This window comes from Henckelia pumila, chromosome 2 (assembly GCF_033568475.1).
Source record: "Henckelia pumila isolate YLH828 chromosome 2, ASM3356847v2, whole genome shotgun sequence".
Taxonomy (NCBI): Eukaryota; Viridiplantae; Streptophyta; class Magnoliopsida; order Lamiales; family Gesneriaceae; genus Henckelia; species Henckelia pumila.
Window position 1 is genome coordinate 163,137,241 of NC_133121.1, and position 14,822 is coordinate 163,152,062.

General features: G+C 34.8%; 2 protein-coding genes across 5 annotated transcripts; one reads left to right on the forward strand and one right to left on the reverse strand.

The window, feature by feature from the left end:
* Positions 1-6,790: 6,790 nt before the first annotated feature.
* Positions 6,791-9,605, forward strand: LOC140878825 (GCN5-related N-acetyltransferase 10, chloroplastic). The gene is made up of 4 exons (XM_073282454.1): positions 6,791-7,126; positions 8,035-8,087; positions 8,181-8,348; positions 8,604-9,605. The coding sequence occupies exons 1-4, from the start codon at positions 6,791-6,793 to the stop codon at positions 8,821-8,823; spliced, it is 777 nt and encodes a 258-aa protein (XP_073138555.1). The 3' UTR covers positions 8,824-9,605.
* LOC140880805 (F-box/LRR-repeat protein 25-like) lies at positions 7,948-12,349 on the reverse strand. 4 transcript variants are annotated; one of them, XM_073285590.1, is made up of 5 exons: positions 11,027-12,349; positions 10,443-10,607; positions 9,760-9,897; positions 9,626-9,675; positions 7,948-8,329 (listed from the first exon to the last, which is right to left on the reverse strand). In XM_073285590.1, the coding sequence occupies exons 1-4, from the start codon at positions 12,047-12,049 to the stop codon at positions 9,649-9,651; spliced, it is 1,353 nt and encodes a 450-aa protein (XP_073141691.1). In that variant the 5' UTR covers positions 12,050-12,349; the 3' UTR covers positions 7,948-8,329; positions 9,626-9,648. The 4 variants fall into 4 exon arrangements, 3 of the variants coding, with proteins under 3 accessions (XP_073141691.1, XP_073141689.1, XP_073141692.1); XM_073285588.1 differs by having other exon boundaries at positions 7,948-8,334; XR_012149715.1 differs by lacking the exons at positions 7,948-8,329; positions 9,626-9,675 and adding an exon at positions 10,827-10,897.
* Between the last annotated feature and the right edge of the window lie 2,473 nt (positions 12,350-14,822).

The window sequence follows — 14,822 nt, forward strand, 5'->3', positions numbered from 1 at the left end:
TTACATTTCACTAATTTGTCTCATAAGCTATACGAGCTAGATCTATTCTTCTACGCATCTCATGGCTCCAGTTGATCATCCAAGTACTTAGGGAGCCTTGACCATTGCAGACGTCATCTTCAAAGCAAATGTTCTGCATTTCATCTCGTTCTATGAGGAGAATGACAAGACGAACTCCAGAAGACTTCAAGACATCTCTAGCACGATGAGTACCTAGCATGATTTTACACCACTGCATCCTAGCACAATTTCGACGATGCATTGCCTGAGTCACCGGAGGAGGATTCGGATGAGGACAGCGAATGGAATCAAGGAAATTCCACATCCTCATTCCGCGCTCAAACACCCTTCTCCTGTATAAATCCTTCCGAATTTCATACCCTTGCCAACAGATGGAACAACGGTGCTATTATTCTCACTTGCCATTTACTCTTACTGCTTTAAATTATGAGTTGCTAGTGTCTTGTAACTTTTCTTCTTATAGGGACAGATAAATGGATGAAAAGGCTTCAGCCACTTCAGCTTCTTTAAACGTCCAATCAACTTCTACCTATTTATTACGGGAATTCAATTTGATCTGCCTAGATCGTGATAATTCTTCTTAAGATTATCAAAACCTTTCTAATTCTCTTTAACTTTATTGCAGAAAGTTGATAAGTCGCAAGACTATTTCACAGACAACTTGTCTAATCACATTTATTTTATTTTATCTTCTGTGCTTTTTGCTTCGTAACCTTCAAAATATCATCATCATTTTTCGTCCATTTTTTTTTATTAGTTCAATTTTTTTTTGGATCTTTCATTTGACTTTGGATCTTTCATCCGACTAAAGATGAAACGTTTAGTTTAAACTTTTATCTGGATAAATCTTCATTTTATTCGATGCTGGTTAAGTTTTCTCTAGTATTTTTGTTTATACTCACAAGTATCAATCGCACGCACAAAACAAAAAACTTATAAGATAAAACATAATATTTCTTTGCATAATTCAAAGGTAGTACATCATACTCTTCATACTAGCTTAATCCCCTAAATTTTCTCGCATTGGCCCCCAAACCCGCTTTCTCACATCAGCATCCAAACGCCACCTGTTCAACCATTCCAACACAACCAGATCAAAACGCCTCCCTTTGAACTCACCTGCATTGATCAGATGAGTGAGGACCCTCACTTCTTTCCTGTACATCAGAAATGAAACACCCTGATTCGAGAGGATCTCCTCAACGCTTATGGCACCCAGCAACTCCTTGTACTTGTCCTTGCGATCCTCAAGCTCGCAAACATCCTCATGCTTGCGTGGAGGAAATGGCGCCTGATGATCCATCCGGATCTCTTCAATTTTGAACCAGAGACGCATTACCCACTTCAGGATAAATTTCTGAAGTTCTTCCTTAAATTCCTCAAGAGACAGATTAGAACTCATTTTCCTTATTTGAGTTTATAGTTTGAGTATGAAACGGAATACTCGGAAGATACATCCGAGTGATCTATTTATAAGGAATTTATTTACTTATTTATTTATTTATGTCGATATGCATTCCCAAGATAATATTAAAATTTTTTTTTTTTTACCGCGTGCTTGGCATCCCACATCAGCCGCACTTTTTGAATTTGAAAAGTCGCTTATGTCATCTGCCACGTGCTTAGCATCTTAAAAATTATCGAAAAAAATGCCTCTTCTACACTTCGCATTCTTCTGAGCCCTAATTTGCTCCTTCTTTGCAAAAACGAGATTACTCGCATTTATTTTTCGATTTGCAGGACAAAGATGACGCCCATTACCCAAAACGTTCTTCTCATCAATTTTCACACAATATTCGATCTGACAGATCAAGGATTGGTGGATATGTTCAGAACGATTGAAGCATCTGGGCTGCGAAAATTTCTCGAAGGCGGGAAATTGCTTTACAAGCAAGCCCTACCCAAATTCTTTCAGACGGCCAAAGTTGAAGACGACTCCATCTCTGCAAGTCTTGGTGGAGAATCTGTCCGCATCACCTCTACCCTTTTCACTTCGTCATTTGATTTGCCGAGACAGGGTATAACTGATTTCTCATCAATCTCTGCTGAAACAAAGAAGCAGATGAAGAGCATGTACTCCTTGACAAACAAGCCAATTCGCATTTCGTGCAAGAAGAAGGAATTGAAGATAGAATTCAGGATTCTGCACGATATTGTGGCCAAATCTCTTCTGGCCAAAGCAGGTTCTTTCGATGCAATTACATCTGAGAAATTTGATGTTATGGTTGCTATATCTGCTGGTATTACCGTAAATTGGTCAGTTGTTCTGTTCAATATTCTATCTGCTATGATAACTACACCTACAGAACAATCTCAAGGATTTGCAGTTTAAATCGGAGATATTCTGAATGATCTGAATGTCCATCTGGGACCCTCGTCTGCACTTCATCCACACAAGACTTTAAATGAAAGAGCCATTAATGTATACAAAGCTAAACAGCTGATTATTTTCAAGCATGGTTCATCTCACTCGGATAAGATTGAAGACTTAACGCTCCAGGATGAATCTAAATCATTGGCCATCACATCAACAAAGGAAGCTACGCCTACAAGGAGAATAGTTCCTAGAAGGAAGACTACAACAAAGAGAAAAATTTTAGCAATTTCATCTGAGTCCGAATCTTCTGAATCAGATCAAATTACTACTGCTGTCATCATTCCACCTCATCCGCAGAAAGGAAGAAGAATAGTCAGGATTCCTCGGATTCCAATGCCTATTCCATCTGCACCAGTTCCAGCTATTCCTCTCTCTATGGTAGAAGATGTTGTTCCACCAGTGACTCAACTTAATGTATCCATGCTTCAGTCCGGATTCTTCAAACAGCCGGATGATGTACCAAATCTACTGTCAAACATTCAAAGGATTATTGATCTGACTGCTGAACACATTATCAAAAATGTGGATCTAAAAATGAAGTCGTTTGACAAATGAGTATTTCATCGGACTGAGGATCATTTCATCAACATCAAGGAATTGAACACACTGGACAAAATTGCAGTCCTTGAAGATAAAATTCTTGAATGGGCTGAAACAAGAATGGTGTCTAGAGCCTTGAACAGAAGAGAGTTTGTTCAACTTAGGCTACGGGAAAGCACTCTTCGACACATCATTCGAACACAGAGAGCCAAGTTCAATCCAACTAGTCTGGATATTTTTGATAAGACCGCCGCATTTAACCAACTGGAGAATGATGCTAATCTGATGACAGCAAATGCTCAACTTATGAGACAAGAATTTCCATCAGAAGCACCAGTCAGAGTTCAACCTTCATCTTCAGCTCATCCGGCTGAAACAGATGAACTATCTCTGATAGATGAACTCACTCTCTCTGCCGAACCAATCGATGCGAGCATTTTATCAGCTAAGGATACTTCTGTTCCAGAAGAGTCATTAATCATTGATGTTGTTCCCACAGATCAGTCTGCTCAGGAATTTCAATACAAGGAACCACTGATTCCTCCGATCTCTGAAGATGTGTCAGCTGATCGATCTGTCAATACAGAACAGCCTGACTCTTCTGTTCCTCCTGACCTTTCAACCACTGAGAAAGAAATAGAAGTACCACTAGCTGCATCTACGGTTCTCAACACTCCACCAGTTGAAACTATTATCTCTGGTAAAGAACAAGTTGCAGATGAATTGCAAATGGATACCTCTGTTCCGAATGATTCCCATATTGAAGATATCATCATGGACTCTCTAGAACGAACAAAGACCTCTGCTATTGATCCGCACACATCACTGGTATCATTTGTTCCAATGGAGGAACAAAGTTGTCTCTTATCTGACGAGTCTCTGATGATAGATCCTTCTGAGCAATTGGTAATGGATTTGCCTCCTATCTTTGAGATAGTTAAAACTGATCTTATTCATAGTATATTCAGGCCTATTACCATTATGTTCAAAGACAAGTTGGATCTTCCATCTACATCTCTCTCAGAGATTTGCATCACAGATCCAGAGAGAACATCCGAGTTTATGAAGGACATTACCCTTACACCTCTTGTTGCTTCTGCTTCACTACTTCAAATTAGTGCTTCTACTTCTACTGACGCCACTGAAGCTCATCTCTCTCATCCAGTTGACATCAGACCAGATCAACACTTGGCTAATTCACTCACTCAACTCTCTACTATAGACGGTGAACTGCAAGCTAATCAGCTGCAAACTTCTACTGAGCTGCGTGATTTCAAATCACATGTGCTGACAATGGTAAACAACATTAGTGAATCTATTCTGCATGTCCGAAAGCAACACACTGCAGAATATATAAATATTCTTCGAAAGCTTGAAGGTATCGAAGCCTCCACTGAAGCTCACACCAAACAGATTCATGACACTTTTGGTACTCAACTCACAGTTATTCTAGATCTTTTATCTGAGGGTGGTGCTGCCAAAAAGGGGGAAAAGACTAAAGGCAAGTGAAAGAAGTAAAATTTTCAGTTCAAAAGAAAAGAAGAGACAAGCAGATCTGAAGAATTAATTTTTGACATTTATTTTGTCTAAAATTACTATTTGATCTATGACAGAAAATTTTAGAAAAGATTTTCGATATATCATCTTCATCATATTTTTTATCCGAATATTAACTTGGTTTTGACATCACCAAAAAGGGAAAAATTGTTGGAGATCAAACTCTAGAATTTCGGTGATTACAAAGTCAAAACAAAACCAAGTAAATAAATTAATCGGACTCATCAAATATTAAAGACTAAAGATTTCTACGAAAGTTGCCAGATCAAAGTATCGTGATTAAACCAAGATACAGATCAAGCTCCACAGATCTTATTACACCGGATCGATTGACACAAGACCAAATGGTCAACAACCAGATCGAAGCTTCATCAGGAATCTATCAGTTGCTGTAATTGAAGAAAACGACAAAATCATTTAATGAGAATTTGAACGTTGATCGGCCTTCGCTTTAAGTCAAGATTTGTGAGCTATTTATGAGATATGCTGGCAGGCCAATATCAGAAATTGTTGGCGGCTCACTGTCTACTTTTGGAAACTATAAATACTCAAGCATTTCGAAGATTTAAGACAGGAGACCAAGAGTGAAAATTACAAAGCAATCAAATTCAAAGTCGAAAAAACCTTCACTCAATAGACCAACTCAGATACTTATTTCATCAGATCAAAGTCTCGATATTCTTAGTTAGAACACAACACAAATCGATCAAGCTCAAAGATACACTTCAAATCGATCCAGATCAAAGCTACAGCTTCCCAGTTCCAACCATCGAAGCATACTCTATTGCTTCATCTTGTAAACTCTAAGTAGAAAAATTGTTCTACTTCGAGTTAGAGTATTGCTAGGAGTTCCTATCAAAGGATTGATTGGAATGAATTTGTACAAAGGAATTGTATAAGTCAAAGTCTTCTAGTGGAATCCTTCTGGAAACAGAAGAAGGGGTGACGTAGGAGAATTCATCTCCGATCATCCAGAAACAACTCTATCTTTTTACTGCAATTATTTCATTTCATTTGCATTAGTACTATTAGACATTCAATCTGTGAGGAAGATTATTTCCGCCTGACTTGCTCAGATCTTTCGAACAGATCAAAAGTTTTAAGCAAACGAAACTTATGTCTGACTCTTACAAATCAGATCGAAGTATTCGCAAAATTTTATATTGTGTATTTATCCCCCTCTACACATATTTCGATCCTAACATATATTATTATATTTAAAAATAAAAAGAGAAAGGAAAAGTAAGAAAAAGAAAAAGTAAAGGTTGTCGGAACATTGAAGAATTCATTCAGCTCTTCTCCAGTCGTGGACTTGATTCGGGCCTGTTGTTCGTTCGTAAGGATTTACAACAAGAGTTATTTTTGAAATTGTTTCGAAATAGTTGGAGCCATCATCAATCTTTTAAGATTAATATGTATAAATTTCATAAATACCTTGTTAATGATTTATTTGAACCATATGAGTGTTCAAGAATATTTTGAACGTCAAAATAAAAATTTTAAACTTTCGCTTCGTCTTGGACACGAGAGAACCGAGATCCAACAAGTTTAAATATATACTGTCACTGAATTGAAATATAGATAAATATATATTTAAATTGACTGAATTGTGATGGATTCAGAGGGTTATTATCACTTTTTTTCTTTTTTTTTTTAATAAAATTATAATATATTTATATAATTAATAATTATGAACAAAATAATCACAGCGTTCTACCTTATTTTTGAAATTATTTTCATTTCACGTTATTTTTGAAATTTAATTTTTTTTAAAAATTAAAAATAAAAAAACCCCTACTTTTCTAATAAATTTCTTTCCTGTATGAAAACATGTATAAACCTATATGAGACGGATACATAGAGTAGTGTTTTTTTTTTTAAAATCAAACCTCGAGTTCATGCAAAATGAGCTAACAATATATTTATAGTTTAATCCCAACATGGGTGAATCAATCAACATTTAATTTGTGTAATAAACCACAAATCTTGAACAATCTCACGGCATAAAAATTGCTCCTATACATGGACACGCGTTAGGTGAGTGTAATGCCACGTCAGACGGCTAGAAAATTTTTGAGTCAAGAGGAGGGCCCTCAAAATAATTGGGAGATCGAAAGACTTGAACCACTCCCATTGTAATCTTATCTTCCAATGAGACGAGTGAGTGCTTCAATTTAATTCTTTGCCAAGAATTTAATTAATGAATCTTTGAAATGGACACAAACCACATAATATATATCATGAAAACCAGAGATACAAATATGAAATCAACACAACCGATTAAAGGAAACAACAATGGCTCATTTAAAAAATATCGAACTTTCTTGGAGAATTCATGAATTACGCACAATAAATAACCCATTTCGAATAACAAGATTCAAGAAACTTGGGCAAGTGCATTGCTGTACTAGTTCAGCTTCATCATCGGATCATCAACAGCTAGATTTGAAGGTTGGTGCATTGTATGAGAACAAGAAAGCGGTGTCGGGTTATCTTGTTTCGGATTCAAATTGGGGAGTGAGGAGGATGATGGAGACAGAAGAAGAAATGAGAAATGTTGCAAAAGTTCAGGCTGAAGCATTCCATGAGCCCGTGTTTCTTTTCGACGATTTATTCTTCGATTTCTTTAAGGTAATTATTATTTAACAACTCCAACTAGTCTCGCTTTTCTCATGAGTCAAATTAAACTCGAGTATGATCTTATAGTGTTTGGAAATAAATTTTTTTTTTAAAAAAAAATGATTATAAGCTTTTGTGTACAAAATTTTCAAAACTAGGTAAAGAAAATCTTTATAATCAGCTTTAAACATTTTCATGGCTGCAGTCAATATAAAAAGTAATTGTTAAATTTTGACTTTAAAAAATCACTTTTATGTGTTTTAAACTCAAATTGTGTTTTAGTTTATGTTTAACTTAATTAAAATCCAAAAGCTAATCCTATGGTGAATATGATTCTCTAAAAGATGATTCTAATAAAAAAAATCAATGTTAAATCACTCTAATTACTTATTTATCAAACACTACTCAACTTTGATTTTTAAATTTTCACATTTATTTTCAAACACTACCAACTTTTGATTTTTCTTAATTTTTTTATATAATTTTTTATAAATCAGAGCCGGATTGAGCTTCAGTGTCTCGGTTGGGTGTCAGCTAACGTTCATACAATAACAGATCACCTTATAATGACCATATTTTCGTACATAGTCAGCAAAATTGGAGTCTATCCCATTGTGCTTTAGAAAACTAAACATGGATTTCTTCAAATAAACACGGTCAATCTCAGGCTCTCGAAATGATCGATTGATATTTTCCGTTTCTCAAGTTGAGGTAGAGTTAGTTTCTAGTATTTATGTATCATCGAGGACTTTATCAGGTCAAGTTCCTAGGTTTAATATCATTTTGACACGTGATAAACGAGAGAGACTGAACCAACAAGATGCAATGGCTAGTGTTCAAATTCTTGCATTTTCTGATATCATACATTCTAACTTATAACTGGGATTGTACTTAATACTTAGTTTTCAAGAATCATACAGGCGGAAGTGTATTCAGGACTTCTGTACAAACTAAGGAACTCACCTGCAGACAGGTATTAAAACAAACATTGTGTATGAAACATGGTTCGAATAAGATTGTTAAACCAATCTGAATTCCCTAAACCAGTAATTGGAGTGATAAACAGGTATGCTTGCTTGGTTGCGGAATCAAAATCCGACACTTTCGACACAACAACAGAGGTCGTAGGAGTAGTTGATGTCACTGTCTTGAGGGAAGATTCTGTTCTTCAGCACCTCCCAGGGGCAGAAGAGTATCTTTATGTGTCCGGAATAGCTGTTCTGAACAAGTTCAGGTTCAAGATTATCCACATTTTATGACATTCTTTAAGATAAAAATCACATTAGCACACTTTCAAGGAAAACACCATCATACCAACAAAAAAACATAATGATGGAACTCAAATATTAAAACTAAAGACCGACTGAACATAAGTGGGACTTTGGTCTATTTTGTAATCCCCATATAGTGTGATTGCTTCTTTATTTGCCCATTTTTATGCCTGTGAATTGCTATAGCTTATCCAAGGTGTTTTTAAAATGCTTTATAGGAGGCAGAAGGTGGCCACTACATTGCTAAAAGCTTGCACCAAACTCTCTGCCATTTGGGGTTTTAAGTATCTAGTTTTGAGGGCATACGAAGATGACTACGGTGCTCGGGGATTGTATTCGAATGCGGGCTACATAGTAGTTTCAGCAGATCCTCCATGGATGACTTCTTGGGTTGGAAGACGAAGGCGTGTCCTTATGGTTAAACAGTGTGTCATATGAGTATGTAGTGATCCTTCTTGTCAAAAACCATGTGCATTTTTCTCCAAAGTCATCAAAGATAATGAAAATTGGATGCGAACTACAGTTTTCACCACGAACCATAGAACAAGTATGCCTTTGGAATGATGGATTCCCACTTTTCACTGCTTTCTTCAGAAATTTCTTCGCAGATTGCCTTAATTCTAATGATTTTTTTGAAAGGAAAATAGGAGTTCATCATACCATAATCAATCAAAATAACAAATGGGGGAACTTATCGACATAGTCGAAGTTTTTTCTTTATGTAGCTGATTAAGAGGGGTTTTAAAACACAGCATGGCGTAGCCTTCCATGCTATGTCTAAAACTCCATAACAACCCTGCACTTTCGTGTGCTTTGCGCCCTTAATAACTACGATAAAGATGCAATTCAAATCTCTGAACTCGACCGTCATATTTTGATTGCTGCAATATATAAACAACTAGAGGGGGAAACAAACACAACTATATTTCCAACATATCGGCTTTGCCAAATATAGATAGCCATTTGAGGATCAGTCCGTGATACCAAGGACAAATAGCAACTCAAACCACAAATCAAACTAGAATTTCAACAGCATAAGTTTGTATATGCATATTTTTTTAGACTTTCAACCATTTATGAGGATCTCTCAAGTCTCCTTCAAACTCAACTACAGAAATGCATCACAAGGATTAACTAAACAAAATTTTGGCAGATGTTATACCAGGCATCACTCAACCATACCATTCTCCTCAAACTATAGATAAAAAGGCATTCTTTAATCAACTACGAATACTAATACCTTTTGGGTTTTATGGTACCCTTTTACAATGTAATTTCGTCCGATTGAACCTGAAACAAAAGCACAAATATCCACATAGGTCAACAAATCAGCTTCCATTTGAAACTTTTGAACTCGCTTTAAATATGATATACCTTTGGTATTTCAATGCTCAAAAACTCTGCAGAAGGAGAGCTTTCAAGTAAAAAGGACAAAACATGCATTGATACAGAAACGGGGCTTGCAGCCTTCTTAGGTTTGACTATCGAACACTCAAGTATGTATTGTTTTTCCTGAAATGAATGGTAAACCAACATCATTTTAATGCATCAAAACAAAAAAAATTCCATAATTCACAAGTGCAGTGAGCATGTGCGGGCCTCTTTTCGTAGAGAGGGTGGAAGGGAAAACTATATTTAGCTCCCAGTTATCATTTGCACTCGCTTCTTGATTGTTCGATTATATAAATTATTTTGAAACATTATCAACTAGACCTAGTTAATCTATTCTCAAACCAAAGCTCCAAATGTTATCTCCAATGATTCTTGCAGTCAGTAATAAATAGAAAATGGTCGGGTCAGCGTGGATGGATTATAGATTATAGGTGCAGCAATAGCTGAATTTATTAGGTTCCTCTGACAAATTCAAGATGTCACACACAATCTTGTATGCTAAACATGTCAGCAGGTTTTCACAATACACAAATTGCAGACGGTATAATACCAGCATCATTGTAAATCTGAAATAAAATATCTGACTAAAGGAACTTCTCTATCTTGCTGATTTTGCCTTTAGAAATCATTATCAAAACAAAAAGTTCCATGGACAAAAACAATACCTCAGAACCATCAAACACCAAAATATCAGAGGTGGCACTTTTCGTTAGCTGCATAACTTCGTCGATCGGTATGGTCATCTCTCCATATTTTTCCTCAGTTGTGAACCTTAAAAACCTCAAATTCTCGAACATAAATGGTCGCAAACAAGGACTTGCAGACATAACCTAAGCACAAATAGAAATGCAATTATGCATCTAGTATTGGCTAAACTTATCTTAAAACATCTCATAATCTTTTGGGTTTATGAACTATTTCGACAACTTAAAAGCTCCTACATCTTATTTAAAATTAAAACTGAAAACTTTTGGATAACATAAGTTACATGAGATTATAACATGATTTTAAAAATGTAGCATTTGGTAGAATAAAACTTTTTAACTTACATATTGGTGTTATTTCGTATAAACTTCTTATTTGTTTTATGCCTCCAGTTGTAGACTTCATGAAAGCAAGACTACATAATCAAGCTGATCAGAGAGCAAAAAATAAACCATAACTCGGTTTTCTATTATTTTTACCAAGTTTCAACTATTGTTTTCACCTCTCGTACACGTGGTGAGCACATCAAGATCAATGTATATACCTCGATTGTCCTCATCGATAAGGAGAGGGATTTAACATTCCAAAGCTGTCGAATCATATCCATGAGACTTTCCGAGGTACTTTCCATCCTTCCATTGACATCAAATGATGTGCACGCCGTGGGACAGCAGAGGTCAATCCATGCTTTGTTCACGCACTGTGAACAATCTTGGAATTTCACTTTGGCTATATGACCCTGAAACTTAAAGAAATCAAGTACAGGAGCATTCACACAAATACTCTGCTCAAAAAAACATCTCCAAGGACTCCTCCAATACTTTATCTCCAAATTCTTAAGGTTCAAGCAATTGACACCGACAGTCTTGAGTTTATCAGCAGGCCTAATCCAACATTTGTTCAAGACCAAAGTTTCAAGGCTCGAACACCCCGAGAACACCTCCCCATTATAATTGCTATCAGAGAATTCAAAATTCTTGAGGCGCAAAATCTTTAAGTTGGGCAAGGAAAGTGACTTAGGCAACTCTATACTGGAACAAACAGCATTATTCAGGTGCAAAATTGTCAATGAGGGGGAAATGAGCAACGGTCTGGGCAACGCAACCGAACCTCGTTTGGTGTAACCACGGATTCGAAGATGCTGCACCTTGTGCCTTGCGGCATAATCAATGCAATTTCTAATGAAATCCGACCCCGCCGGCACATGCAGCGAAAGGCGGAACATCTTGAGACTACTGTTCTCCCTGCATTGCAGCACGTGGTTAACATGCGCCTCAAAAGAAAGGACATTGAGGCCCTTCTGATCAAAAAGATCGTGGGGATAACACGGCTTGAAACGAGAAGGGCTGTATCGAAAAAGCTTGAAATCAAGTGTCGGAGACAGGGTCCACAGAAATCTGTAGCGTTTGGAGAGCATGGAAGTTTTAATGGCACAAACCGTATCAAGAAAAGAGAGTATATGGCTCAGAATGCTGTCTGGTAAGCAGCTGAGCCTATCAAGATCGGGTTTTTCCTCATCCTGTTCATTTCGAATCATCTTCATCTTCTTCCGATCGTTTTCCTCCATGCTCGATCTGGGATTTGCGATCAGAAGATGAAAAGGTGGTGGAGCCACTCGATCAATAACAAGTTTCAATATTTGGATCAAGGGAACAATAAATCAACAGAGAACACAAGAAATTGGTGTAAAATCTCGAAAATTTTGTAGGGTTTATGGTGGAATCGGATCCCGTCAGTGAGAGAAAAATCAGAGGGCGGAGAATTCAATTGGAAATGGTTTTGGTAGAGATGATTGAACGGATCGAACTGGGTCAGCAAAAATTTCGGGTCTCCAATGGCAAAACTTTGCTCAATAAATTTATGTTCACAAAACTATATCTTACTGGTTTAAAAAAAAAAAAAAAACTAACTATATCTTACTGATTTAATATATGATATATGATATGATGTTATTGGAAATATGTTATTCCCACATCAATTTTGGATTTTACACCTGCGTCTAAAATAATACAAGAGTAATACTTAGATTAGTTTGTGAAGTTATGTTTTAAATATATGATTTGATGTTATTGGAAATATGTTATTCCCACATCAATTTCGGATTTTACATATGCGTTGTTTGTCTAAAATAATACAAGATTAATACTTAGATTAGTTTGTGAAGTTATGTGATTGTTCACTCGTATAGTCGGATAAATAATAAGATGTGTATGATTCAATTCTATTTGTTTAAAATTGATAAAATAGACATTTAAATGAACCAACAAATAATTCTAGGAGTTGTTTTAGTATTTATTTGCTCACATGTTTTTGAGAAAGTTGCTTTTACAATAATTCACTAATTTTAGAGTTTGTAAAACTTTATGATTATTTTCTAATGAAGATTTTTCCATGAGGCGTTGCAAGAATATTTATACTCTTGCTTAAATATTCGAGTTTATTTATTTGGTTGTTTGTTTATTTTATTCACACTGTTATCAATTTCCGTTGCATGCTAGTTAAGATCTTATAAAAGATGTTGTTAACACCTAGTGACAACATCTGAATTTGTTGATGTACAACCAATTATTTCTTACAAGTGGTATCAGACCATATTCTTGATACACTAAGTACTGATCATGATTTGTTTATTTTCTTACACAATTAATGAAAACATGTCATTATTATCTTATTGTTGTTGTTATTGTTATTTTTTTTTGACGTAAATATTGTAATTTTATTATTATTATTATTATTATTATTATTATTATTATTATTATTATTATTATTATTATTATTATTATTATTATATAGTCTTAAACTGCTTGTATGCATCTACATAGAATGTATATATATATAAATTATTACTTTTATGAAAACGAAATGCTTATTTTCGGGGACGTAATTCAAAAATTTCATTTGAAAGGCAAAATATCTGGAGCATACGGAACACATAAAAAAAAGTATGTAGCACATACTATAGTACTTAACACAAATACATATATATGTTACTTGAAATATAATTTCACTTTACCATTTTATCATATCGATTATATCCAATTTTGACATGACATTTGAACTTCTTGTTTCCAATATTATATTTCATTCCTAATATACTACTAAACAATAAACAGCTGAACATAATTTTTGCATTAAATTCGAGAATATTTTATTTAAATTGATATATGTAGGTGATTATGAAATAAAATACAACCTTAGAAAAAGGTAATATTAACAAAATTATTGTTTTTCCCCTTGTAGCTAAGGTAAATCTTTTGCAATGACAATAAAATTATTATTATTATTTGGGTACTAATGTACGATTTAATGAATTCATGTCATGGGGTTCCCTTGAGTTTCCAAATTGTTTTTTCAAATAAAATTGAAACAGTTTCAAATATTTAATGCCATGAATTTCATAATCACTTATTTTAGTGGTGACAAACACTACCTAATTATATATGTTAACAATTTTTCTATTTTTAGGGTGACGTTTCTTCTAATCTTCTCGATCAATTTTAGCACAATTCAAAGCTCAGCCTCCTATAATTTGATTGTTGTCCCATGCATATGAAACATAGATCAATATATATATATATATATATATATTGTATAACTTCCAAGTGTGCCATTTTCTAGTACTTGAATAAAGTACAGATATAAAGGATAATGTTGTAAAAGCTATTTTTCCTGTAAAAAAAAATATGATTCAAAACCGGGGTATAACTAAATATATATATATATATGTATATATATATATATGTATATATATATATGCTGCCCACCTTCCGTGCCCACCTTCATGCCCACCTATAAGGTGTCAATCATCTCATGGATGAGATGAATCATATACAAATAGTTCATCTAATGGATGAGTGTCACCTCATAGGTGGGCACGAAGGTTGACACGGGAGGTGAGCAGCATAGCAAAACTCTATATATATATATATATATATATATATATATATTATCTATACTATTATATAAAAGATGTGCCTATTATAGTAACTGTCTTGAGGACATCAAATTTATTTATTTCAAAATTATCCTTTTCTACCTAGTATTTCATTAAAAACTTCCAACTAACCACATGTTTTGTTTTAAAAAAAAACTTGTCTTCTACACACACAAAGTGTGTGCATTTTTTACTAGTATTTTATAATAGTTAAGAGGCACATAGTAACTGCTAACATGAGGACACCAACTTTTGTTTTCGGTTTTACACTCTCATCTCATTTCTATCCACTATTCCACTAAATCTTCCACTCACTCCACCCACAAAATTTAAAATACATTTAAAATAGCTTTTATTTTATACACGCATAAGCTTATGCCTTTTTTATTAGTATATATAATGATTA